Source organism: Dermacentor silvarum, chromosome 1 (genome assembly GCF_013339745.2).
Source record: "Dermacentor silvarum isolate Dsil-2018 chromosome 1, BIME_Dsil_1.4, whole genome shotgun sequence".
In the NCBI taxonomy this organism is placed as follows: Eukaryota; Metazoa; Arthropoda; class Arachnida; order Ixodida; family Ixodidae; genus Dermacentor; species Dermacentor silvarum.
The window spans coordinates 135,788,055-135,814,067 of NC_051154.1; the positions used below are offsets into that span (position 1 = coordinate 135,788,055).

Genomic DNA, 26,013 nt, shown 5'->3' on the forward strand with positions numbered 1-26,013 from the left:
TTCTACCGGTGCTAACATATCGGGCACAAACTTGGAGGTTAACAAAGGAGCTCGAGAACAAGTTAAGGACCGCACAAAGAGCGATGGAACGAAAAATGTTAGGCCTAACGTTAAGAGACAGGAAGAGAGCGGTGTGGATCAGAGAGCAAAAGGGGATAGCCGATATTATAGCTGACATTAAGAGAAAGAAAAGGAGCTGGGCAGGCCATGTAATGCGTAGGGTAGATAACCGGTGGATCATTAGAGTTACAGAATGAGTGCCAAGAAAAGGAAAGCGCAGCCGAGGACGGCAGAAAACTAGGTGGGGCAATGAAGTTATTAGCCACTATGAGACCGAAAAAAGATAGTTACGATAGTCATGATCCAAACCATGAATATTCTAGTTTAGCTGCGATCCCATACTTGCAAGACGTTTCCCATAGGTTAAAAGAGATTGCAGGAAAAATTGGAATAGCAGTTTTATCACTGCACACACTAAACATTGAGCTCTTTGCCGTAGAATGAACAAAGAAGGTCCAAAAAAGCGCGAATGTGATGAGAAACATGCACGATCTTTCATTCACTGCACGTTTAAGTCGTATTTAAGATACCGTTTGCATGCGGGCGCTGCTACATAGGGCAAACTGGTCGATGTATTAATGATCGTTTACGAGAACATGCTTACTCGCTCAGGGGCTCAGTCGCAAGTCAACTGGCTTGTCACTGCAGAAGCTGTGGCTGCACACCATGCATGTCTTGAAAACTGTACGCTCCTGGGACGCCACCAAGAGCAACGTGCTCGTCAAATACAGGAAGAGAGAGAGAGAGAGCAAAGAGAGGAAAGGCAGGAAGGTCAACCAGCATAGCATCCGGTTTGCTACCCTGCACTAGCGGTAAGGGAAAGGGGGAATAGAAAGAGTAAAGTAGGGAGAGAATGAGTACTGAGTACACGTGGGACGATGTACAGGGACACTATAGGCGGCCTTTTAAACCGGTGCACTTCAAATACTGTACTAATGCACGCATCGCTTTTTGTGCCAGTGACAGGTGTAGCCACGGTCCGAGTATATTTGACTCAGAGAACGGTCTCGAGTCCAGTCGGTTTAAAGTTGTCCTGAGAGAGAGGAGTTGTGCGTCGTACCGAGGACAGGCACATAATAGGTGCTCGACGGTTTCCTCGCACATACAGGAGTCGCACATCGGGCTCTCGGACATTCCCATACGATGTGAGTAAGCGTTCGTGAACGCCACTCCCAGCCACAAGCGGCACAGCAAGGTTGTTTCGCCGCGGGAAGGCTATATAGATGGCAGTTGTAGACGTAGCAAGGGATCCAACTTGTACAATCGGCAATTGAAGGCACTTGAACTCCATAAAGCTTGTGACTTTTTGCGTGCAAGCAGACGAAGTTCCCTGGCAGTGTCCGTCCTCACCAAAGGTATTGTACGCGTCTGGGTGTCTTCGTGGGCAGATCGGGCAGCCCTGTCAGCAATGTCGTTGCCGATGATGCCACAGTGAGCAGGAATCAACTGTAACACTATGATGTGTCCTGTTTCCAGATTATGGTGATGTACTTCCCTGATGTCGGATATCATCTGCTCGTAAGTTCTGTGATGTAAGGCTGACTTGATACTGTGAAGGGCTGCCTTAGAGTCACAGAATATGACCCATTTCTGTGCCGGCTCTTCTTTGACGTAGGTCACAGCTGCATAGAGGACTGCAACTTCTGCCGACGTAGATGTAGTCGTATGTGATAATTTGAATTTAAGTGCAACTTTCTTGGCTGGAACGACGAATGCGGCAGTTGAGCTGGTAGGTGAGGTCTAACCGTCGGTATATATATGTATGTAGCCATGATATGTCTGGTGCAATAATAGGAGCGTCAGTTGCTTCAGAGCCAGCGATGGATGATTGGCCTTCTTGGTGATCCCGGGAATAGTAAAATTCACTTGAGGCTGTCGCAGGCACCACAGGGGAGATGAAGGCTTCGCCGCCGGTGTAAAAGATGACAGTATACACTCTTGATGGGCGCTAATCACTTTTGGAAAGGTCGCTTTAGGTCTCTCCGCTGGTAGGGAAGCTAAGTGATGGTCGGGGATCCTTGACAGATGACGAATGTGAGCTCTGAGGGAGTCGGAAGCAACGTATGTCTGGATCGTATGGTCTCTCGCGATGGCTATTGTTGCTGTTGTTGAGGTGCACCGAGGCAGCCCTAAACACGTGCGTGGGGCTTGACCTTGTATGCTCTACAGAGCGCGAATGTTCGTCTCGCATGTATTTGATAAAACTGGCAGACTGTAACGAAGGAGTCCCAGGAACAGTACCCTGTACAGCTGCAGCATAGAATGGGCTGGTGCACCCCAGGTTTTCCCGCAGAGAAACTTCCATACCTGAGCAATAGCAAATAACTTCTTCAGGTAGACGCAGTGAGGAGTCCACGAGAGGTTGCGGTCGATGATGACACCCAGAAAGCGATGCGTCTTAACATAGGACACAGCATGACCGTTGATTGAATCACGATACAGGGACATTTGTTTGCGCGTAAAGCCAACCAATGCGCACTTTCTGTTGACACACTGAGGCCTTGTTCTCGTAGATAAGACGCCGTCATGGTTGCCGCCCGCTGAAGCCTGGCACGCACCTGAGGCCGAGTCACTGCAGAGGCCCAGATGCAAATGTCGTCGGCGTATATAGCGACATGAACTGTCCGCGGTAAATACTCCACAAGTCCCACCAAGACGAAGTTGAACAATATAGAACAAATACCGGAAGCTTTCTTAATAGACGAAAAGGGTGATGCATGTGTAAGCGTGCCCTCTGTATCCCTACATTGCAGTGAAATCTTGTAAACGATCATTAATACATCGGCCAGTTTGCCCTATGTAGCAGCGCTGTGTACGTCGTCTCGGCTTTCGTCCTCTCCTTCGCGCTGTTTTTACCCTCTTCGTCATGAACCAGCCAGCCCAATTCAACACACTCGTGGGAGTGACATTTGCTGTACATAAATTATACATTCATATTTTGGATGATAAAATAATCAATGAAGGTAACACGTCACCTACAAGGCACGGCATATAGTTCGGTGTAAGGCAGTAAGAAAATAACATTACTTGTTACTATGAAAAAAAAAGTGAATATGACATCCTTGCAAGTAAAGGAATGCATTAGCTCTGCATAATGTTTTGAATAAAGGACTGTAATACTCAGGACCTGTTTGAAAAGGTTTACACCTGCTGCGGGAACTCGCGGTTATGAAATTGCATTTCAGTGGGGTTCCCAGTCATACGGGTATAAATTTCAAATTAACCAACGGACGAATTAGCGAAACGTGCATACAAACATGGAGAAGAGTACCCCATTCTCCCGTTCACTCCCGACGTTAAAAACAGCACAAAAAACTCCAAGTGAGAACATGCTCTTCGGTAAGGTTCGATGAATGGGTCAGAAGATCCATACTTTATACCGTAGACCCTGGATGAAGTTCTACGAATATGTGAAGTCACCACGAAGTGTGGGACCCTTATTTGACCATTTTCGCCTTGGTGCTGCCTACAATGAGCACTTTCCGTTTAAAAGAAGGGAGTCTGCAAGCTCCGCATCATGCGCGGGTGGAACAGCGGATGAGGATATAGTGCGCGTCTTGCTAAACTGCCCGCTATATGCTCAGCAAAGACTGTAAATGTAGGGCGCTGCGAAAAAAAAAAATCCGCTGCCTCTTGGGACAATACTTGGACCATGGATGGACATTTAGTGGGCATTAGTGGTTAGCCTGGGCACGCTGCCTGGATTTCAAATTTGCTGTATGCACAGAGCACATGATCAACACAGCGTTGTACTGTTTTAATGATTGCAAGCTAATACTGGGCTGATATTTGACTTTTTTTCGCAGAACCCACGTTGATGTAATCTTTCGACCCTGCATGTACAAGAGCTGCACTGTGGATTATGAGCCTACGAGAGATGCACTACTTTGGGGTCTTTAGGGCCCGTGTGCTGCTGCTCTACAATTGACCCAAGGACGTTGTGCTCAGAACTACAACGCGCCAGTGCTGAGCCCCTGTGACTAGCATTGATTTATCGACGGGATTTAACGCCCCAAGGCAACGCTGAGGCTATGAGAGACGCCGTAATGGAGGGCTTCGGATTAATTTCAACCACCAGGGAACCTTTAATGTGCACGTAACTGTAAGCACACGAGTGTTTTTACATTTCTTCCCCGTCGAAATCAGACCACCGCAGTTGGGAATCGAACCTGCGACCTCGTGGTCAGCAGGAGAACGACACAACCACCGAGCTACTGCGGCGGGTCGCTGTGACTAGCGGCTAGACGTCCCAAAAAAGCAATAAGTAAGAACAGATACTGCAAGACTGATTTACCTCTGCCTGTATCGACGCAAGAAAATGTCTGTCTGAAACAAATTTTTCTGGCTGGGCACTGTCCATGTATATAAAAAAAATTCAATGCAGAACAAACACTTGAGAACTTGGTTCAATTTTAGCGATATGAACATTTCATTGCTGAAGCTTTCTCGTGTAGACTAGATGAAGCAAAGCGGTGAATTGAAGTGCATTTCCTAACTCGCTGAAGCATATTGCTAAAGCTATGGCAGGGACAGAGAGCAGAGTGGTTATGTACAACTGAAGAGAAGTCGACAGCCAAGAAAGGCGGTCACTCTAGCCTTTTGAAGGTACTAGCGCAAAGACATACCCTTTTATAAACGGGAGGAAAAGATGGTGGGAAGGGGATGAAATAGAGGAAAGATGAGATGGTCTCGTTTCTCTTGCTCCTTTGCTTTGACTAGAGCGATATTCTCGCTGTCTCTATCGACATGCTATCACAGAAGAAGGAGCGAAAAAAGGTAAAGGAAGAAATAGAAATAAAAGCATGCAAAAATTTTCAATAGTAGCTCCTGTTTGAAGCAGTACAGAGCGCAAAGGATTTGAAGGGATCGAAATGCGAAAGAATTAGGTTTTTGTTAGGCGCAAACGCAAATGGAAATCCAAGATAATGGTTCTCTGCGACAGCAAAGTGCTGACCGAATATCTTTTTTGGAAGTCAATCAAATTCGGCTTCATATTTTAGAATTCTCACCATGACTCACCTGTGCACACTTCGCTGTTATAGCAGCTCATTTTTTTTTCTCTTTTTTGTAGGAGATGAGTCAGCGAAGGTGGGAAGCGGACACACAGTCACGGTGGCACAGTAGAGTCGGCACAGTGAGAAAGCACGCTCCTTTCAATTAAAATACGTGGGAGGATAGATGCTCCACTGCAAGTGACACGTCGAGAGTACCGTTTCTTACTCCTAATTGTCATACTCTTCCTTTATCCGGCCATATGAACTCAATAAATTTGATCGATATGATTTCAGCAAGGTGCTTTTTGGCAACCTGCCAAGCATCCACTTCGCAAATATCAAACAAGTTTGTCAATATCTGGCCCACTGGGGAGTCTGGAAAAAATAAATTTTGGAAAGGAAGTATCGAGATCCGACTTTCGCGTGCGGGGCTCCACAATTCCTAAACAACAACAGCGGCGAAAACATCACTTCAAATTTTCGCACATGCTCCATGGAGTGGACGTTGTTTTGATTATAATATACCAGTAATGTTGAGTTTAATTTTATTGTTTTCCACAGTGGGTCGCTTTTATTAATTGTGGTTTCAACAGTGTATGTACAACCTATTTTGAGAAAGTATTGCAGTTGGAGTTTTCACTCAAACAAGAGCACTTAGTCGATTTTGGCCTGGCCTTCCGCAGAAGATTCACTGGTATTCTGACATCCTACTGCTTTAAAACAGCTGGTACTAATCGTTGCACTCTTTATTATATTCAGTGACATGTGAAGAACGATCATAAAGCTGCTCCCACAAAAAAAGTATGCAGTGCCTGTTTTCCATTCCTCCACGCCCCAAGAAAGTAGTCCCCTCATAGAACCCGCAAGCACTACGTGGAGGCGCTCCAGTCTTTCAAGTGATCCAGTAACAGACACACAAGCAGCTGTCACGCACCACACACACGAAAAGCCGCTATCGGCAAGTGAGGTAGCGAAGAAGACACCGCAGAGCATAAACACACGTATGGTGTTGCGGAAACACTAAAAAAGAATTAAGAAGGGCTCGTGTGGTGTCTAGAGATCCTCCTCGCGCACAGCTCAGAAGGTGGAGTGCAAAGGGTCCATCCAACCTTTCTATAGACAAGTGTATCGTTTGTATCTCACGATCACCATCTTCACCCCAGGTTTCAGGACGCACCGGTTCTTGAACAAAGCTGAGGTGGAAGCGTGTATAGTAAGGAATGGACGAGGTGATTCGTGGGCGCATGTATTCGCGCTCCCTCTGAGGAGCGTTTGCCGCTGCATTCTTCCCCTGTCACTGGCTATAAGAATACCGGGCAGAGCACGCGCAGGCTACGGCGCTAGTTCAAGCTGCAGGTGTAGGCGAGCTTGACTTTCAGAGAGAAGCTGATCGAGCACCTTTGTTCGAGTACGAGGAAGGTAGTGGATGCTCTCCAGCCTGACAAGCATTCCTTCAAAAGCTTCAAAAATACAGAAAAAAGAAAACGAAAGTGGAGGCGAACTACCGGACGCGATAGAAGCTCTTCCTACACGATAATAGAAACTTTAATAGAAACCTCTCAGTCCAGTGCCCCACTGGCCTCTGCCGCCTGCCTGACCTGGCTAATTCTTCCTACACGATAAGAAAATGTTTACGTGTTCTTCACATTTAAGGAGCTCTGGCATTCCGCATAGCGATGAACGACATATTGGTTAACATGCGTCTCGTCAAAAACTACCTTTATTAAATTTATTGGGGTCCAATTTAGGTAAGGTGAAAACATTGGCAAGCATATGTGTAATATGATATGTATAACGTATATTTCAGATTGCTTTCGCAAACGTTGAGTGCTTTATAGTAAAAATCACCGGTTATTATTTCTGGTCATGCTTGATGAAGTTCTGCTATAAAATTTAAGCTTACAAAATAAAAATAAAAAATTGCCCGCCAATCCACCCTGTGAAGGTGGTTGGAAAGCGAAGCTTTTTACGCCACCCTCACGGTGACTGGGGCGCACTTGATATTTCACACACTACAACGTAACTTTAACCACGGCCTTTATTATTATTTACTTCACAACAATGTTCACTACTGCTTTATGATCGGTGTGATATACACTACTAGACTACCCCATAGTGGGGTAGTCTAGAAAATGAACCGAAGCAGTTACTAGGCTGGAAGGGTTACGAATGACGTCAACCCTCTTTCAAGCAGCTGCATAAGCTTTGCAACAGCTGCAATCTAATCTTACGGACCGCGCCGAGCCTGTTTCCGTTGTTTGCCCGCAGCCCTTATTATCCATCATGTTGGCTCATCACTTTGAAGCTTGTTTTTGTGGTTTTTCTTCCGAAAACGAGTGCTTAGTTGTACGCTGAATGCCTGAATTCAAGTAAGCTATACTGCTATACCTGCAATTGTTAGCGGTTCGTCGGGATCGTTTTTTGATTACAACGACGGACACGACAGAACCCTTGGCTGGTAGAGGTACAAAGCTTCGCTTTAAAATTTAATACCTAGTTCTCAATTGATCTCATTCGAAATGTGATCGTTTTAAATGTCAACCTGTATTGTTCAAGCTCACTGACCCCCAGCATCGTCATTCTGGAACGCGAACCACTAGCCAACGACGTTGTCATCGCAGAAAGAAAGGTACTGCCCTGCCGTGTAACTAGAAACAGTTAGTTTTGTGAATGTGCCATGTCTTCCTTCCTCTAGGAGACTACTTGAGTTGACTCAGTTAGCTAGTCTCGCAGTGGCACAGTCCAATCGCCTGTTTCCAAGGGGGTGCGCTGCTCGACGTGACCAGGCCCATCGAGCCCTGCTAACATTTCTGAAAGATACTGCCTTGGCCTCCCGTTTACAGACATTATTTGTGTTTTGTTTTCTTCTGTCTGTGTCTCCATCATTTCTTTACTTCCTCTTTTCTATCCTCTTATATTCATTTCCTCTTTTCCCTCCTCCTGAAAGTGTAGGCAGGCATTGTGCCCCTCTCGGTGGCAGTTGTCAGCTTGCTCCCTCTCTATATACTTCGTGTCCTTGTGTGTATATGTGTAGGAACCAAATAATAATAATAATAATAATAATAATAATAATAATAATAATAATAATAATAATAATAATAATAATAATAATAATAATAATAATAATAATAATAATAATAATAATGGCACAGTACGTACTACAATAGTGCACAAGAAATCTCGCAAAGATAGGACTCGCTCCAGTTGAATGCACTGATGGGCAGTTTGAATAATTACGAGAAAACCGCGCCATTTCGGTCATGAGGCTAGCCGTGGTTCAGGCGAGAAGGTGGAGCCGTGGAACCATATGCACTATTATAGCAGCGTTATTGTACATTTCTCACCTGGTAAACCCTTACCAGCACGTGTTCTGGTTTGATTCGCTATGCATACCGTGGAAGGATATTTGTAGCCTGCAACTCACTGTTCATTCGTTCACGTTGCAAAGTCCTGGGATCGACAATTGTGGCGTGACATTTATACCGGAGCGCACGATAAAAAAGCCTGCACTTCTCGGAACTAGCCTAAGTGCGCCAACTGCAATAAATGCCACGCGGCATCATACGAGGTACGTCCCAAAAGTCCGCGCAGTACGTTTAAAAAATAATTTCACAATCTTTTAGATACACCAATGTGGTCCCCTTCATTAGAAACAATACACTCGTTCCACCTCTTCTTCCCTCGCCGGAAGAACGCTTGAAAGCCATCTTTTGTTAAGCGCTTCAGAAGCAATGCCGTTTCCTTTTGAGTTGTCGCATAGCCGAAGTACCACCTCGGAGCACCAGTTTACATTTCGAAAAAAAAAAGGCTCAGGATTCTAAAACCACGTTCCGGCACAGTGATGGAATCATGTGCCAAAACTTCATGGACTATCAATGCCTCAGAGTGCGCAGGGGTATTATTGTATAGAGAATACAGCGTTCCCCTTTCGGCAAATTTGGTCCCACGCGGCGCACACGATCTATCAGAGGCTTCAGAACCTCCACGTAGAAAGCTGCATTGAGTTTGATTATCAGCTACAAATTCGTGATGCATAATTTCATGGTAGTAAAGAAACACAATCAACTTCACTAAATTTCACTTTTTTATTCCGCGCTTTTTTTTTTTTGGCCTTTGTTCATTTTTCCCCTTCCGCTCTTTACTCTGCGATTTCAGCTCGGTGTCGTATTCGTAAATCGAAGTTTCGTCGCCGGTGACGACCCTTTGCAAGAATTCATCGCTGTCATCAGAAGTTTTTCAATCAATGCAGCCCTATTTTCATGGCGCAACTTTTGCTCAGGAGTCAGCACTTTCGGCACCATCTTTTGCTTTTGCATTTCCAAAATTTCAGTCAAAATGACTTTGCCAGACCAAATTCTCCTGATTTCATGCTAAGAGTCATTCAGTGGTCGCTGAGCACAACACAACCCACACAATCGATGTTTTCATGGCGACATGTTCTGCATGGTGGTTTTAGAACTTGCATAAGGGTTTAGCGCCAGCAGACACGGACAAAATGGAGACGTATACAGTACAATGCATTACGTGGTGTCTTCGGCTGCCTTTTGTCCTTGTCTGCTGTTTCTAAAATGTTATCCGATGCTTTCATCTTCGCACGAGGTGGAAGGGCGTCCTGATCTTACATCGTACTTGGTGTTTTTACGGTTCTACCGAAAACGCTGGACCCACTCGAACACAGTTCTTTCATTTAGCATCTCCATAAGCTTTTGTAACATTTCATCAATTTCTGCATCATTCTTGCCAAATTTCACAAGAAATTTGATACTGATCATTTGTCGATCTCCGCAGCGACAAAGACTAAGAATGGTTTGCAGTGAGCGCAGAAAATTCTGCCTTGTCATACAGCAGCCCGGCTTGTGTTAGACGTCAACCGGTTTCTTTCGAGTGGAAAGAGCGAGATAAAGAGCGGTGCCGCTACACTCTCTTCCACTTTTTGGTGACTCACTGCATGAACTTTTGGGACAGCCCTCTTATGCCGGATGCCTTAAACACCACGCCGCTTCGAACCACAGGTGACAAGAAATCTTACATAGTCATGCTCCGAGGCAAGACTCGCTTCCTCCGGAACTGGTAAGTTAATTCAGTTTATCGTGCAAGTAATGTCCGCATCTTCGAGTAGACGAGCTCAAGGACTAGAATTGGGCTATCTGTTAGAGGCAATTTTTAAGAATTTTCGAAAGTGCTCGCTGAAACACCCAGTCTATGAGCCGTAGGAACATTGCTGTTGCCACATTATTTACGTTAAGAAAGAATTCCACTTGGTCAGTTATCTTTCGGTTCTGCGTGGGGTTATACAGCGAAGCTGTATGTGACTAGCCGATTCGTCCGTCCGTCCGTCTGTCGCCTGTACGCCGAAAACTCCTCCGGCGCAACCCCATGCGCATGCACGAAAAAATGTCACAGTTTCGCCCTAAGGGCGAAGCAATGAATGCGATAGCAACACAGCAATGTTATACGAAGTAAGGTGAGCGGCTTTGGTAGCAATATGAATTGTAGTAAACATGAGCTGATTAAGTAAGCAGGTGTGCTGCGGCGTAAGTAGACCGACATGAAGAGAGACTCGATGACCACGAGAAGGCACGTGCGAAACGGTGGTGTTGATGAGAAGCGCTGCCCGTGGGCAGCGCGTGCGAAGGGAGACACCTGTAGCGCTGCACTGCCGATCCGGGCAGCATTGCATGTGTAGCGTGCGTTGGAAAGTGTGGCCCGTCTATTGCTAACTGTGGTGTGAGCGCGCACAAACAAACATGAATAGATCACACTGAATGACTGCAGACAACGACTGTCAAAACGCTGGCAGCAAGCGCATATACGCCGCAGCTGGCGAAGGTACGTGCGGTCTATCGCTTCAACGGAAACTGAGCGGCGAATGCACAGCGCATAAAGGTCAGAGCCGTGTGGAGATAAGAGACGGTGCGAGCGAGCGACGAGCGCGGTTGTTGGCAGAGTAGAAATGCGCCCCCCCTCCCCCCCCCCCCGCTCCCTCCGGCGCTCTCTTCCCGCTTCCTTGCTTGCGCGTGGAAGATTGAGTGCGTTTGCTCTCCGTGACAGCGTGCGTCCCCGCACGCTTCCGCTCGGGCATACGGCGCGCGGCGAAGATTTTATCTCTACGGAACCTCACGGCGACGGCGACGACGACGGCGACGGCGACGCCGACGCCGACGGCAGAAATCCGGTGGAAGTGTCCATATCATTGCTATCGCAATAAAAAAGAAAGAGAAAGAGAGGCGCGCGACTGGCTGCGCCAGTAGTAACGTCGTTGCTCTCCGTCGCAGCCGCGCGCGCGCAGCAGTTTCTCTCCGGCTCCGAAATGGTAGGCCCCACGTCATACGTAGTCTAGCGCGATTCGAAGGTTATCGCGCGAGCGTCAACCGGCCTAGCGTCCCAGGAGCCTAGCGGCCTGTTTCGGAACAGTGAAAATCGACATTTCGCATTCTTCTCTTCCTCGTTGGCTGTTCCACGCTACATCAATCACCCCCACGACAAACTCACCACCCTTCCTATTTTAAGCTTTCCATTCGTTGCGATCAAGCGTAGACTTGGTTGCCTCTTCGCGGACGATAACAAAAGCGTCCAATTCTTAATAATACGGAAGAACGCATTGCGCACCAAAGCATCACTACCTCTTCCCTAAAGCAAAAAAAAAAGGAAAAAAAGAAAACATAGAAATGAAAAAAAAAGCGCCTTCCTTGAACGGGAGTGACCGCAGCTTAAGGAACAGCAAAAAGAGTGAGGGAAGCTGACCTGATTAAAGCCCCTATATATATAGGGGCTTTAGACCTGATACCTCCCTCTCCTCGAAAGAGGATTCTGGGCCGTGGCGCTGTTCTTGCGCTGGTTCGACGCTGGCGCGATTACCTTCAAATCGCGACTGTACTCCGGAGGAGCAGGCAGCAACGCGGCGAGCCGAACCGGGAACGACCTTGTCTACGCCGTGCCGATGCTGCAGCCCGGGCACACGAACAGGCTCGTGCAGCCGAGCGCAAGCAGCAACTGCGTACCGAGGATCCGGCAGCTTTCCAAGCAGTGCTACAACGCAAAGCGGAATGCAAGCGGCAATGGCGGGCGGATGCCCCCAACCAAGAAGCAATAATTCAGAAAGACTTTAATGAACTGTCAGGATTAACCCAGTGACAAATACCGGGGTCGCATGTTTCAGCTTCGCTGGTTAACCATCTGTACGGAGTGCTTGGGCGGTGATTTTCATCGTTATAAGGGCCTGGCTAGCTCCTCTAATGGATAGCTAACTTTTTGAAAGGCAGGAACATGGGTATTTGTGAATACCAGTAAGGGACAAATTGATGCCTACACCTTAAACGTAGGAGTTCCGTAAGGAAATATCTTTAGTCCACCTCGTAGGTATTTGATATAATATTCGAGTAATATTTGATGGTGCAAGAGCACCATCGAATAGCACTACTACTACTACTACTACTACTACTACTACTACTACTACTACTACTACTACTACTACTACTACTACTACTACTACTGCTGCTGCTGCTGCTGCTGCTGCTGCTGCTGCTGCTGCTATTCGAAAATGAGCAGCCGCGTCATCACTGTAAGGTGACGAAATCTTTTATTTTCATTTCAACAAAAAGAAATAGAACGCAGTATAACGATTAATACTCAGAACGCAAGATGTGTCTGTACTCACGTGCATATGGGCCCCATAACCTGGGCTGCCCATAAAGATCCAGTCGAGCGTAGACCCCTCCGAATGCGACGGCAGAAAGTACGGTGCTTGGTAATGCTTTCGGAGAACATTAGCCACACTCGGGTTACAATTGCTCCTGGAAAAAGACAAGACATTTTCAGCTTAGTAAATTCTAGGAACAAAATCAAACGTAAGGTGCACATGACTTTTAGATTGTTGTCTAAAATTCGTATTATTGTCGGCTCGTGGTACATTTATAGGAATAGGCGCAAAATATAACAAACCTTCCAAATGTCCAAAATATCCAAAGAAAAAATGAATGATTAGCTACTTTCATTAAATAATCTAATAAATATATGCAAGCTCTCCAGACCGCCGGTAAATGTGTCTGGACATCCTTAACGATAACTTCCACCATATTATCAGCACTGGCCGTGCTATGCGGATCCAAAGACAACCTTAAAAGCTGCATTCAACATACGTCATGACGTGTGCCTTTAGCTACGGGATATTCCTAGACCATGGTGGTCATCTGCCTTTTTTTTGAGCTCTGGAGAGGCTCTCCTCAAGTTCTTGCGACATACAGGTTCCTACCAAGCCGGATAAGCTCCCGAAAGTTGGCGTGCGAGAGTGTTTTCAACGCGTGTGCATTTCTTTAATGCTTTGATTTGTTTTTATTCGTTTTAAATATCAGTCATACCCATCTAGAGTAGCTAGCCAAACATACAGCTAGGCTGTACTCTGCGGTAATTATAAAACATAGTCTCTCTCTCCGTCTGGAACTCATGATTGTCTCTACTGTAGCACTATGGTCAAGGTTTACAGCTCAATGTGTCACTCTTAAGACAAGAGTTCTTTCTTTTGCTTTCTGTGGTTTGGATTGGCCAGCTTTGCAGCAGTAAAATTTTTCATCCTGCCCCCGCTTGTAGAACATTACATACATAACATCCCTTACTTTTAAGTTGTCACGAGATGTTCGAGTACTGGGGTTCAGCGTACCAGAGCGATACTCAGCCTATGAGTAAAGGTGTAGTGAAGGGCCCCCCATTAATGTTGACCCCATGGGGCCCTTTATCGTGCACTGAAAGCTGACTACAATAGCTTCGCTGCAATCCATTCTCATTGAAATGTGGCTGCTGCAACCAGGACACAATCCTGTGGCTGCAAGCTCAACAGTAATGCTAAGAAATATCGTCATTGTACATCGGTTCTCACTAGGGGCGCTATAACATAAAGCGATTCCAAATTGTTCCTATTCCATTTCTGCCATCAGCCCTCCACGATTCATCGAAATTATTGGGGGCTATCAAGAAAACATATCAGGGCAGGAGTAACACATACTACACTGACGCCACAGTACACAGAACACGTACACCATGGCTTGCAGCCACAGTGATAGATAGCAGTTACAAAGAAGTCAGGAGCACCACAGCGCGGGCCCACAATATCTGCGAGACCGAGGAGACGGCCATCACTACGGCTATAGCAGCGCACACAAACACAAGTGAGGTAGCCCACATCTTGACGGGCTCCATGAAGGCGTGCAGAAACTACCGAAACGGTAGGGTCGGCGTGGCAGCCGCCAAGATAATAAACACAAGGACCTTGACGCAATCAAACTCATCTGCATACCAGGTCATACTGGTATCGGGGAAATGAACTCGCCCACATGGTGGCCACTGCGCACGCAACATACCAGTGCCACCGCGACAGTGAGGCGAGCATCGAACCCGAACCGGTAGGCTGGAGCCGATCGGCAATCCTTGAATATTACAGGAGAGCTCGAATTAAATTCGTCTCACCCCATCGGAAACTAAGTAAAACGGAACAAGTCACTTGGAGAGGTTGCAAACTAAAACTGACCCGCACCTTCATCTCCAACACAAAATAGGTAAAGAGAGATATCCAGATGAGTGCCCGTGGTGCGGGCCCGAACCCACGCTGGTCCACATCACGTGCGAATGTGGTCTCACGTGGGCTCCTCAAGACTACATTCACGAAAACACAACGCGAGAGGGATGGGAGGCCCTGCTCTCCAGCTTGGAGGAGGCGGCCCAGAGAGCTGCCACACTACAGGCAAGCCGCAGAGCAGACGCCAGCGGAGCCCTAGGATAGGGGCCCCGACCAACCTGAAGACCGCTCGTCCTGTTGTTTACAATAAATGTTTTCTACTACTGGGCTATGCCCACATCACGTGTCTGTCATGCGACGCCACGAAAACCGCGAGAATTCCCCATCCGATATGACGTGAGCACATGGATTGTGGATGATTAGACCAAATAAAAGAAAAATAATTACTTTCTATTCTACGCCTTCATCGCCATTGGCCCTCCTCTATTGGTCAAACGGTTTAGCGCTGCGGCCACTAAGCCTGTCTGTCACGCGATGTCGCAAAACCGCGAATACTCACCACATCAAAGTGACGTGTAGACATTAAAGATGCATTAATATGCCGAACAAAACAACTTTTTTCGGATTACCAAAGACTGCCCGTTCCACAAGGAAGAGAAGATCACTGCCCACCGATCACTCTGGATCTGGCTGCTCGGAGCTGCAGGGGAGAATGAATATTTTTGCGTATAATAAAGTTTTTTTGCGTGGCAGTATAACGTTGTCGAGCCCTTTCGATACGTATACGACATCGCTCAGCCAACTCTCCTTCACTGAGGACCCTATTTAGTGGCATTTTTAACCTTCAGTTGCTCGCCACCGCTATTTCCGACCAGGCACCGCAAGCTAAGCAAGCGGAAGCCGGCCAATCGCAGACGCCGGCACCACCCTCCTCATACGATTATCTATTTCGCTGCGCTAGCTCGGTCCCACCGAAGCCCTCCTCGCATCTTGCCAGATAATTAGGCAAGAAGAATCTTTAAAGGTTGGGAATGCTATTTGCTTTGAAAGTAAACAAAAGTGACCTCCTATAAAAGAGCATAGCCTTTGATTAGGCTGTTCAAACAGCGATGTGCGTCACCACTCGATGCTTGCGTCGGTGGTTACGTAATTTTGACGTCGAGTGATTGGAATAAAAACAGATTGGAATAGTTTTACGTTATAGGGCCCTAGGTCTGCACACATGTTCGTAATAAAATGGTATTGAGAGTCTAAGCAATTCGTTGCCTCTGAGCATTAAAAAACGCAATGTTATTAAGTAATAAAGCAAAAAATTTAATGAGACAACCACGGAACTTGCATTCTTACCATCCTATGTACCATGGAAGTCGTGACCGTTCAGCCGACATGTTGAAAACTTCTTCGAGGCTTTTGAACTCCGTTTTGTAAGGGAAGAACTGGCAGGCATTTCTAGACGTTTTCAATGCCGAATTCTGGTAGACATTCTCGAAAAAGCTCAGCGAAAATGACTGAAGTGCGGTCCAGTTAGAAGCCCCGTCGGTGACGACGACGGGTGTACCAGTGTAAGCGTATCTGGAACAGAAAATTGAAAACTGCATTGTATGTAGCTGCATTGTGAAATATTATCGGTGCAACAACGTTGCGACAACGGACTTTACAACGTAGAACGAAATGCATGCAGTCATAAACGACGAATAACTCAGTCAGTGCTTGACATATACCAGGTGCTTTTTTTTTAGCTGCACCTAATTAAAAAAGTTGCCTGTGGCAGATAGCACAATTATATACCAAAAGTTAAGTTACAGAATTACACTAATTAACTTTTTATTAATCACATTGTGGCCCATATTTCAATCTACGAATTGTAGCTGGTGAGCTCGCCAGGAATATCTGCTTGGAACGAATTCTCAGGACTACACCAGTTTCGACATACTAATTTTCAAAGTGTCCGACGAAATGCATGCATTTGCCCTCCAGTTAATTTTGTGCTTCAATGCATAAAACAGCGTTTTCCTAAAAAGGTAAGTTGAACAACAGTGTATTTTTACCGGAAGTTTGACAGCTCATATCTCATTTCATTTTTCATTTCATTTTATTTCTGAAAGTGCCCAAGAACAGCTCTAGGCCTTAGTATTGGTGCACTTGTGTTACACAAAGAACAGAAAATAAAAAAACAACAACAAACAAAACAGAAAGCATGAAAGTACAGTGGTAAAATGCGACAAAAAAATTGAATTACAAACCGGTGCTATTCTCAGGATTCGTTCCACGTCTATTTGCCTTGCAAACTCATTAGCTACAAATCGTAGATTTAAATATGTGCCGTACAATAATTAGTCAACCGGATACTTATCGTAATTATGTTACATATTCAATAAATCATTTTGATTTCTCGTAGAAGTAATGGCTGCCTTATCGAGTAATTTAGCTCAAGGGTTAGAATTGTGCTATTTGCCACAGGCTATTTTTAAAAAATTGATACAGCAAAAGAAAAAAACCTACATGTCATTAGTGCTTTCAGCTTGCTCATATTTGAGCAGACAAAACGTGAGAAATATGAATAGTAACTCCACTATATTATGATGGAGGCAAAAGGCGTAGTGCCAAACGTGTGTGTTGTATGTGTTCTTCTTGTGTCCTGTTTTTGATGCGCTACGCCTTTTGCCTCCATCCTGTTATATATAACAACAAGCGTATGCTTGTTGGTATATATAACCAAGCGTATACCAATGTGCAACGTTAGTCCACTATATTTCCGTCTTGTGAATGTTGCCAATATAGTAGTGGAATACCATCTCCATTACTTGTTGCCGACAAATGTAGGCTGTGTTTGCTGGGCATTTCCTGTAATACTCAACATTTTTAAAATCCATATTTCGTCCCCACCCTCTAGCTTGAGCCATCGGCCGACCACTGAGCGAGTGCATAATCGATAGATGGATCGATAAGCAGTTACTTAAGCGGAGACTCTATGGAAGCTTTTTAATGTGACTAGCATTCCTTGGGAAGTTCACCCACTTTGCGATGTGTATCTAACCTCTTTGACACACCCCGTGACCCAAGTCATCTACTAGCTTGGGCCACTAGGTACGTCCTGGCTGCTGTCTTGCCGAGCAGAATACATGGGCCGCATGGCATGTGCCTCCCAAAAACTAAGCTAAATTCAGGGGTGTTACGTGCCAAAACGTCGTGGTGGTGGACTCCGGATTAATTTTGACTACCGGGGTTTCTTTAACGTGTACCCAATGAACGGCACACGAGTTTTTTTGCATTTTGACTCCATTGAAATGAGGCTGCCACGTCCAGGAATCGAATCCGCCACCTCGTGCTTAGCAGGCATGTGCCTGTACAGACAACATCGACACTGCGTATGTGATATTGGTATGTGCCCATTCTCGGCCAATCTCCAAGAAAGGATGCGTCATGGGGACACAAATGGCACGTATCCCTTAAAGGGACACTAAATCAGAACACTAAATCAATTTAGACGGATAAAGCTCTCCTTGAAAACTTTGTTGTCGTTTATTTCGAAGCTTGATTATTATAAGAGAAAATGAAAGTCAACGTTCCAGTTTTTTTAATTTTGCGCCGAAACCCCAACGCCAGTAAGTCACTGTGACGTCACAGATTTCAAAGTATTTTATCGTACAAGTGACATCAACTTTTAGATCTGGAAAAGTACGATTATCCGTGGAACTGTGATACGACACCTTTCGGCTATCAGAGCGCCCGAAAACGAAGCTGGGAAGTTGCAGCGAGAGCAATTAAGCCGCATCCCTTGAGATGACGTTCTCTTTACGTCACCTCGAGTGCACTTTACCAGAGTTGTCAGAGCAGGCTGCATGCTAATTCGTATGTGTCCGCTCAACCCAGTAGGCGTGCATATTTTTGGTCTGTGCTTCTAGCCCTTTCTACTACTTGTCCTCTTAATTGTGACAGCGGATAGCCCATGGAATGACTAGAGCAAAATAACGTGATTATAGCCTAATAAATGTTTCTTATGACGTCGATAGGCTGAATGTAATCTATACAGCTTTCGCGCGCCCCGGATAAAATTATGATCTAGCTAGTGACGAGTTGCGAGGGCGTTTCGCGTGCCCCGTTATTTGACCACTTGAGCCAGAGCAGAGCAGAGCCCGGCATGCTCACTCCCACTGGGGCTGCAACATGACGTAACGTAAGCAATGCTTGCATCAAAATCTCTGTTCCTAGTTCCTTAGCTCTGACATGCGCCTTCAAAGCAATAAAAGTTTTCATTAAGTTCCTGGGGACATGCTGCTATGGTGTCTCTTGTCCATAAAGGGTGTGCCTATGGCAAGCCGAGAAGCTTTAGCTGTGAGCACGGAGTTTCAATGCTCGATCTGCGATACCAATCCGATTGAGCAATAGGTGCAAAAGCAGTAGTGTCGCAGCTGTTGGTGGTAGGTTCCTGAATTTCGAGCTCGTCGAAGTGGAAGCAGCCAAGCAGCCATTATTTAACGCAGAAGTTAACTAACCAGAAGCGGCGGAGCGCGAAGCATCAACACCGCTATCATAAATTGCCGCTAACCGCTCTTCGCGTCGCAAGCAGCCGTCGCTCGCGAACCGGCGCAACAGTCGTCCTCGTCGCATAGCTTGCTTTGCACCTCATATGTGATGTGCCTATTGCGTTTTCTTCCTTTCTATGTTTCTTTTTTATCTGCCTTTATTATTTTTCAGGAAACTGTGTTTCAAGCATGCGTCGCTATGTTTACATTTAAACGCTCCGCTAGGGACAGCGAACAGGAAACTTTGTCGATTGGAATCGCGCAGGACGTAATATTAGGCGGAGGGATATAAGTATAAAAGCATATTCGGCCATGTCGACATATACTTGCGGTTTTAAGCTGCCTCATGTAATCGTAGAAGCTGTAATTGTGATGCTGGTACAGCACTGCAGTAGCGTACTTGAACGGATACATAGTGTAAGCACATTTAAGGCGTGTTGAAGTGACTGTATATAGGCGTGAATGACGGCGTACAGGCGACATTGCCGTACAATGCGAGTGAAATTTATGGTATTTTGAAGTATAATCCGGGGAAATCAGCAAGGTACTATCGCGCTGCTCAGTATGAGCTAAAAAACGCGACCGCTTTGCCACGCGCTTTCGCATTGTAGCTCATACTGAGCGAGATAGTACGTGCAACGTGCACATAAGAAAACTTATTTGTCTATAAAAGCGAGTACGTCTGAAGTATTTTTAGTCCCTTCCTTTCTTTGACACAGAGACAAATATTATAATTGCGAACATAACACAGCTGTTGTATCCTTGCAGTCTTGAATTTTCCGAGATATCTGCGCAGGCGCGTGACAATCTTGGTCGAAGATCACTAAGCGCCCAGCAGTCTTTGAAGGTCGCTGGTTAGTCGTTGCGATTTATACTTCTTTTCCCTTTCCCCATCCGGTAGCGGAATCCACACAGTTTACTTCTACGATTCGTAAACTAATTTTTTAACACATCTGTAGCATTATAGCAGTGTTAACATAGGTGCTTCAAGGAGATTGGCATTAGGGCATGAGGAAAGATATTATCATAAATATCATGACAGAATGTAACGTTCATTAAGAGCATGCACGACAACGACGAAAAAAACATGCCATGAGTACCTGCCTGGTATAATTTTCTGCCACGAAGGTTTTCACATACTTTAGTTGAATAAAAAATACAGACGTGTAATAAGAGGGATACTTGCTCTGTCTCGAAGTCGTATTGGCTCAGTGACGACCTTCTAGACACTTTCTTGAGGTTCTTGCAGATGTCACAGTCGACAGGCGGCATCATGCCGTTCTGAATTTTAGCCGGCATGTCCACGACGCATGGCTCGGATTCAAGCTTGTGCCTCTCGACAAATAAGGAGACCCAGCCTTTTTGGGAATGAAGACTATAGCACCAAAACTGAAAGACCACCCCAACCACGATTAACGCAAACAGGAGCCTCACGCACCGGTAAGATGGCTTCGCACTTCGGATGAATCCAGCGAGCTGGCCGAGCAGACGTGCTAAGAGCCAGGGAGATATGCCTAAACGCTGAAGTCTTTTTACGCTAGGCAGTTCGTACAGTTCCTTTGGAGACAGCCCGAGTGCCAGGGCTTTGCTGTGAAGCTCCGTAAACCTGGCTTCGTAATCCAGCAGTTTTTTAGGAGGGGCTCTTTTCAGGAGAGTCTTTTTTTGGAGCTGCATCACAATGACAAACTGCTGCGGGCTACAATGGTCTGGCACTTCTTCCGCACTCGCGACTAATCGCTACCAGACAGAGCTTATAGAATTTGCTTTATTTGATTTTTTGTTCTGTCAGCTCTAGTTGGCGACGAATCACTCGTCACGCGACCCAGTTTTCGAGGAAAGAAAAAGATATTTGTTGTCTTCTCAAAAAAACAAGTAGTGCAATGGTGTCGTCCCGAAAAGTGGATTTTCTCAGAAATCCTCGATGGAGGAGTACACTAAGAAAACGAAGCCCCAAGACGGTAGCTTTAGCCACTCCTTTACGCAACAAAAACAGTCATGCCCAGCAGTGACGCGACCTACCTTTCGCTAATGGAGATTTTGCTTCACTCACCCAGTGGATGCCAAAAGTTCCACCTTAACTCCCCAGGTGTTGCCCGCCAGAATGCTCTTGTCTCAAGAGCAGCTCAAAACTCAAATTGGAGCGGACCTGCGAGAGACGAAAAGCCGCTTTTGCAAAGAACCAACGGACAACGACGACGGGACGACGTCAAGCGCTGACGGGTCAAGGGAAGCTCCTCGGTCCTCCGCAGTCGCTCGTGAAAAGACGGGACGATACACGCATCCACTGCAGCGCATGCTCTCGCCACTTCCAATCCGGCAGCGTGCATGCGCGCGCCTGTCCGTGAGTCGAAAGCTCACGGACGTCTTAAGTCGGGTGGAGCGCAGAGCTGAAAGAGGCGATTAGAGCCCGGCGGATTTGCTATCTACCCTCCGCAGGAGGAACAAACAAACGCGAGCTTCACTGTTCACAGAAACAGGGTGAAGCTTTCAGGAAAAAGTGAATAAAAAGATGTCGAAAAACGTTAAAACTACAGCCCTGAAATAATAAATACATCGTAGGCTCAGGGCCTTCGCAATAAGCAGGCGCAAAACTGTAGCTGGGGGGTAATAGCGAAGGTCACTTCAAGTACAATCTATTATTAGCAACTCTAGGAACAGAGAGAGAGAGACAGAGAGTAGTGTGGAGAGAAGACATTTGAAGACACCACATTATTTTTGTTTTATTGTAACATGAATAAACGGTTTCGTCGAAAATAGCAGAAAACATGGGTCACAGCGCCATTAGTCATGCACCATATTTTGTATACACCTTGGCAAATTCTAGCTATGAATTCTGTAGCGTTCCTGCTGTAGCCGCCGTCGCAGTGGGCTTTCACTCCTCCCCTTCCCCCCGTACTGCCTGTTTTTCTTCTTTCTTTTTCTTTTTTTGCTCCAATGCTCCAATAAATGCAAAAATTGTGGCAATGAGCACTTCCATTTGTCCACAACATACAACTTCAAGAAAGGACGACACGGACACAACTGCCATCCATGGAGAGAGAGAGCGCGAGAGAGGAAAGGCAGGGAGGTTAACCAGAGGCGAGTTTCCGGACTGCTACCCTGCATTGGGGTGGGGGATATGGGACAGGGTATGTAAATGCTTTATTTAGATCAATACATTGCATAATCTATAAATATATGAACTAACATTTGCACCAGCGGGCCACGAAGGCCACGTGACCGACGTGGTCGCCAAGCGGCGGTCAGAAATGGTCGCTTAGGTCGAAAAGTGACTATTTTGGTTAAGTCGCTCGGGCTGCTCAGTACTTACCGCTCTAAGGCTGAAGCCACAAAACTGCTGAACCAATCAACGGATTGTCGCAGCAGCACGTCACATAATGCGGAATGTGTGGACTTCAAGCAAGCATGATGTGCATGATGCGCCGCCACTAACCAGGCTTCCTAAGTCTGGCACTGCACTAACGAGCTGACATATTGGGGACACATTTTCAGTCGATTCGAACAAGATTTCCAACGAGGGAACCCGAGAATAAAACAAGTGAAAAGCAGCGACAAGCAGGCATGTGGTACCATGATTGGGTGCTGACTCTCATGTTCCTTGTATTGAATTCATCTTGGACAGTAAATTTTTTGACTACTTGAAGTTAACAAGGCTTAAGCGGAGATCTAACCGTGAGGTTACTTCATCAAGTAGCTCTGCTTCAGTTACATAAGCCCACTATTATTTATTTTTTTACCAAGGTGGACTGGGGTAGGAGCCCGTCTGGTTTGTGAATATAATAAAGGTTTTCTACTACTACTACTACTACTACTACTACTACTACTACTACTACTACTACTACTACTACTACTACTACTACTACTACTACTACTACTACTACTACTACTACTTCTACTACCAAGTTCGGTTCTTTCCCAACACGATGTGCAGACGTACGTGTGCGCCGACGACACTGTATTTTTTCGCTCGATTAGGTGAAAACACTAAATGTGCGAACTTTTACAGCCTTATCAAGGGAGTACTCTCAAATCTATGTTTGATGTAAGCAACCTGCCTCTTAATGTCAGCAAAAGTGTGCCCCTAGTTCTCCCTTTAACTTCCTTGTACAAATTTAGTGTCCTTACTGAGAAGTTGCTCCCCAAGTGGAAAATGGCAATATCTGGGTTTTATAAGCAACAAAAAACTTAACTGTCGTGCGCACCTTTAGCACATTGCACTTCAATAGGTACGCGCTGTTTTTCATGCTGTGGGTAGTTAGTGACAGTTGCTCCTGATGGCATAAAGATATCCTCCTTATGATTTGTCACATATATGTTCACCCATTTCGGCGTATTGTCTTCTGGCGGACCTAGCTAATACAAAATTCGGTCGCATGTATTCCTAGGAGAGTCTACGCCCGTGCCTTGGGACTTCATAACTGGGTCGGAAACAAGCCTGCCTCTCCTTGTGGTCAGTTCGCCATCTATTCAGTAAAAACATTAATATATATATATATATATATATATATATCTTCTCGCTCATTACATAACGAGGGCTCGAATTCGGCAACATTAATGCCCTCAGGTGTAGCTTATGTGGGTTTATTGACCAGTTGCCATCACCCAAAAAGATAACGTGCTCTGTGACGCCTGCGGAAGAAAGGATGTTCCACATCCGCTGCCATGGTTTGTGAGTGGTGGCGCTGGCTAACATTCCCAGGGTTAGTTCTAGTTCTAAACATAAATACCCCAGAAAGTGGATGGGAAAACATCTCCGCGGTAGCTCAATGGTAAGAGCATCGCACGCGTAATGCGAAGACGTGGGATCGTTCCCCACCTGCGAATCCAATTTCATTTCCCTTAATTTATCATATCTTTAATTCAATTAGTAAGTACACGTAATTTCCGCCATGTTGTCCTTGGTGTCATTGTTTGTTGGCTTCTTATCATAGATATATGCATCACCACAGAGAAGGTCGCAATGTGTGCAATTTCATTCCCGAGCCGAGCGAATATTTTAACTAGTTTGCGTTTCCCCCAAGTGGTTTTCGTGGAAACTGTCCTTGGCGCCCTTGAAGGTCTCCGTTGACGAGGTTAACACTGAATGCCCACATTAACAATGAACTTTATGATATCTTTTACATAAAGCCAAGTATATTCCCTCTCAGTGCCTAGGCCATCTTCAGGCCGACGACCTCGCCCAACTTCAAATACAGACTTGGATTGCGACTGATGCTTCGGTTTGGTTTTTGTTAAAAGAACGCAGGCATGGGCGTGGTATCATCGTCCCTGAATTGGTCTTTTGAATTCGTGTACCCGACTTCACACCTGACATCATTCCGGATGAAATTGATTAATTCCGTGGATGTGCTGAATGTGATGCACGAAGAGTCGCCAGCGCACGAGGCTGAGGTGTTCGGCTGGAGCGGTCCAGCTTACCCACGAGTGTGGAAGGGGTGGGGGCACGTACCAGTCGTGTGTAAAATAAAGTTGATCTCCCTCATGCGCTCTCTCTTTCAGGTTAAATTGGGGAGCGTTGCTTCAGCTCCACGTAAGTTACCTGCGTCTTTTTCAACAGCCATAATTTCAACAGACTCTGCGACTGTTTGCTCTTCGCCTACCATGTCATATATTTATCAAACGTATTAGAAGCGTCCTATTTTTTAGCCTGACATTTTAACCTCGCTTGTTTTCTGTGGGAGCCAGGCCACAAAGGTGTAGCAGGACTAAGAGTTAAGCTCTACATATCGGCTTCGTACACTTGAAATGTCAGGAAGTTTCGTCACATATCCCTTCAATACACTAAAGGACAACTGCTCGAGTTTTTGAAAGATTTTGGAGTAATATCAGTCCGCCGCCAAGCAAGATACTACCGTCAGGAGGATGGTACAGTTGAATCCCGCTCTTTGCATAGTGTAATCCTTCACTTCAGAGATGACAAACTAATGCCTCAGAGAATCCACTTGGGGTTCACCAGCCACCCGATGGAAGAGTACCTTGGTCCTGCGTTGAGGTGTTATAATTGTCAGAGAATTGGACACCTGGCAAAAAACTGTCACGGATCACGTCGATGTAAAATCTGCTCTGAGAACCATGAGCACACTGAATGCAAGTCTGTGCGACTGCCTAAATGTGCGAATTGTGCGGGTAACCATACGGCTTCCTTCTCAGGATGTCCACAGAATAAGGCCGCATCCATGCTACGCAAACATGAAATAATTCATGGGAAGCAACCACGACACAAGGAGCCTCTTCCGAATCTTGATGCAGTAAGCCCAGCGAAAAATCGCCAGTTTACAGCAACTAAACAAAAAATCAAAAGAACCATCGTATGCGTCGGCATTAAAGCAACCAGCTGGGCAAGGGTCCCAGAGACGGCGGAGTCATCATACTGCTACCGCCACTGAAGACCACACATCACAACAATATCAGCGACCTAAGCTAGGACAACCTCAGCGATCTTCTCAGAACACCCCTCAGCGATCACGCACACAGCGTAACATGGGGGAGTAACCACTGTGATGCACGTGGGAATATCCTTCAATGCGCCACGGAAATATGCAATCTGTCAGTATTGAATGATGAATCTGTTACATTTATGCGTGGATATGGCTATGTCAGTTGTATAGACTTAACACTGTGCTCTAATGATCTTGTTACCGATGCTGGGTGCACAACAGTTGCAGAAACACGTAGAAGTGATCACTTCCCAATTCTTATATCACATCCACGAATAAAAAGCACTGCCAAACGAAGATACGTCGATATAACAAACTCGCAGCCCTTTCGTCAACTCTTGTCCAGTCGAGTGGATTGTAAAACTGATGTAGAGAACCTCACATCAGTGATACAAGAAACAATGAAAATGTTTACGAAACAAGTGCCCATTCCAGATGTGTATGCATCAGTTGATGGAGAATATGAACATTTGTGAGCTATCAGAAGT

The 26,013-nt window shown here is 45.8% G+C and overlaps 1 protein-coding gene across 1 annotated transcript in view; it reads right to left on the reverse strand.

Annotated features, from left to right (window-relative positions):
- LOC119461427 (bifunctional arginine demethylase and lysyl-hydroxylase PSR) overlaps positions 1 to 24,691 on the reverse strand; it is a 28,334-nt gene extending 3,643 nt beyond the window's left edge. Inside the window, exons 1-4 of the mRNA XM_037722766.2 lie at positions 24,628 to 24,691; positions 20,275 to 20,446; positions 15,910 to 16,134; positions 12,712 to 12,847 (exon numbers count right to left, since the gene is read on the reverse strand). Of these exons, the coding sequence (XP_037578694.1) occupies positions 12,712 to 12,847; positions 15,910 to 16,134; positions 20,275 to 20,446; positions 24,628 to 24,691 (597 nt within the window). The remainder of the gene's footprint in view (positions 1 to 12,711; positions 12,848 to 15,909; positions 16,135 to 20,274; positions 20,447 to 24,627) is intronic.
- Between the last annotated feature and the right edge of the window lie 1,322 nt (positions 24,692 to 26,013).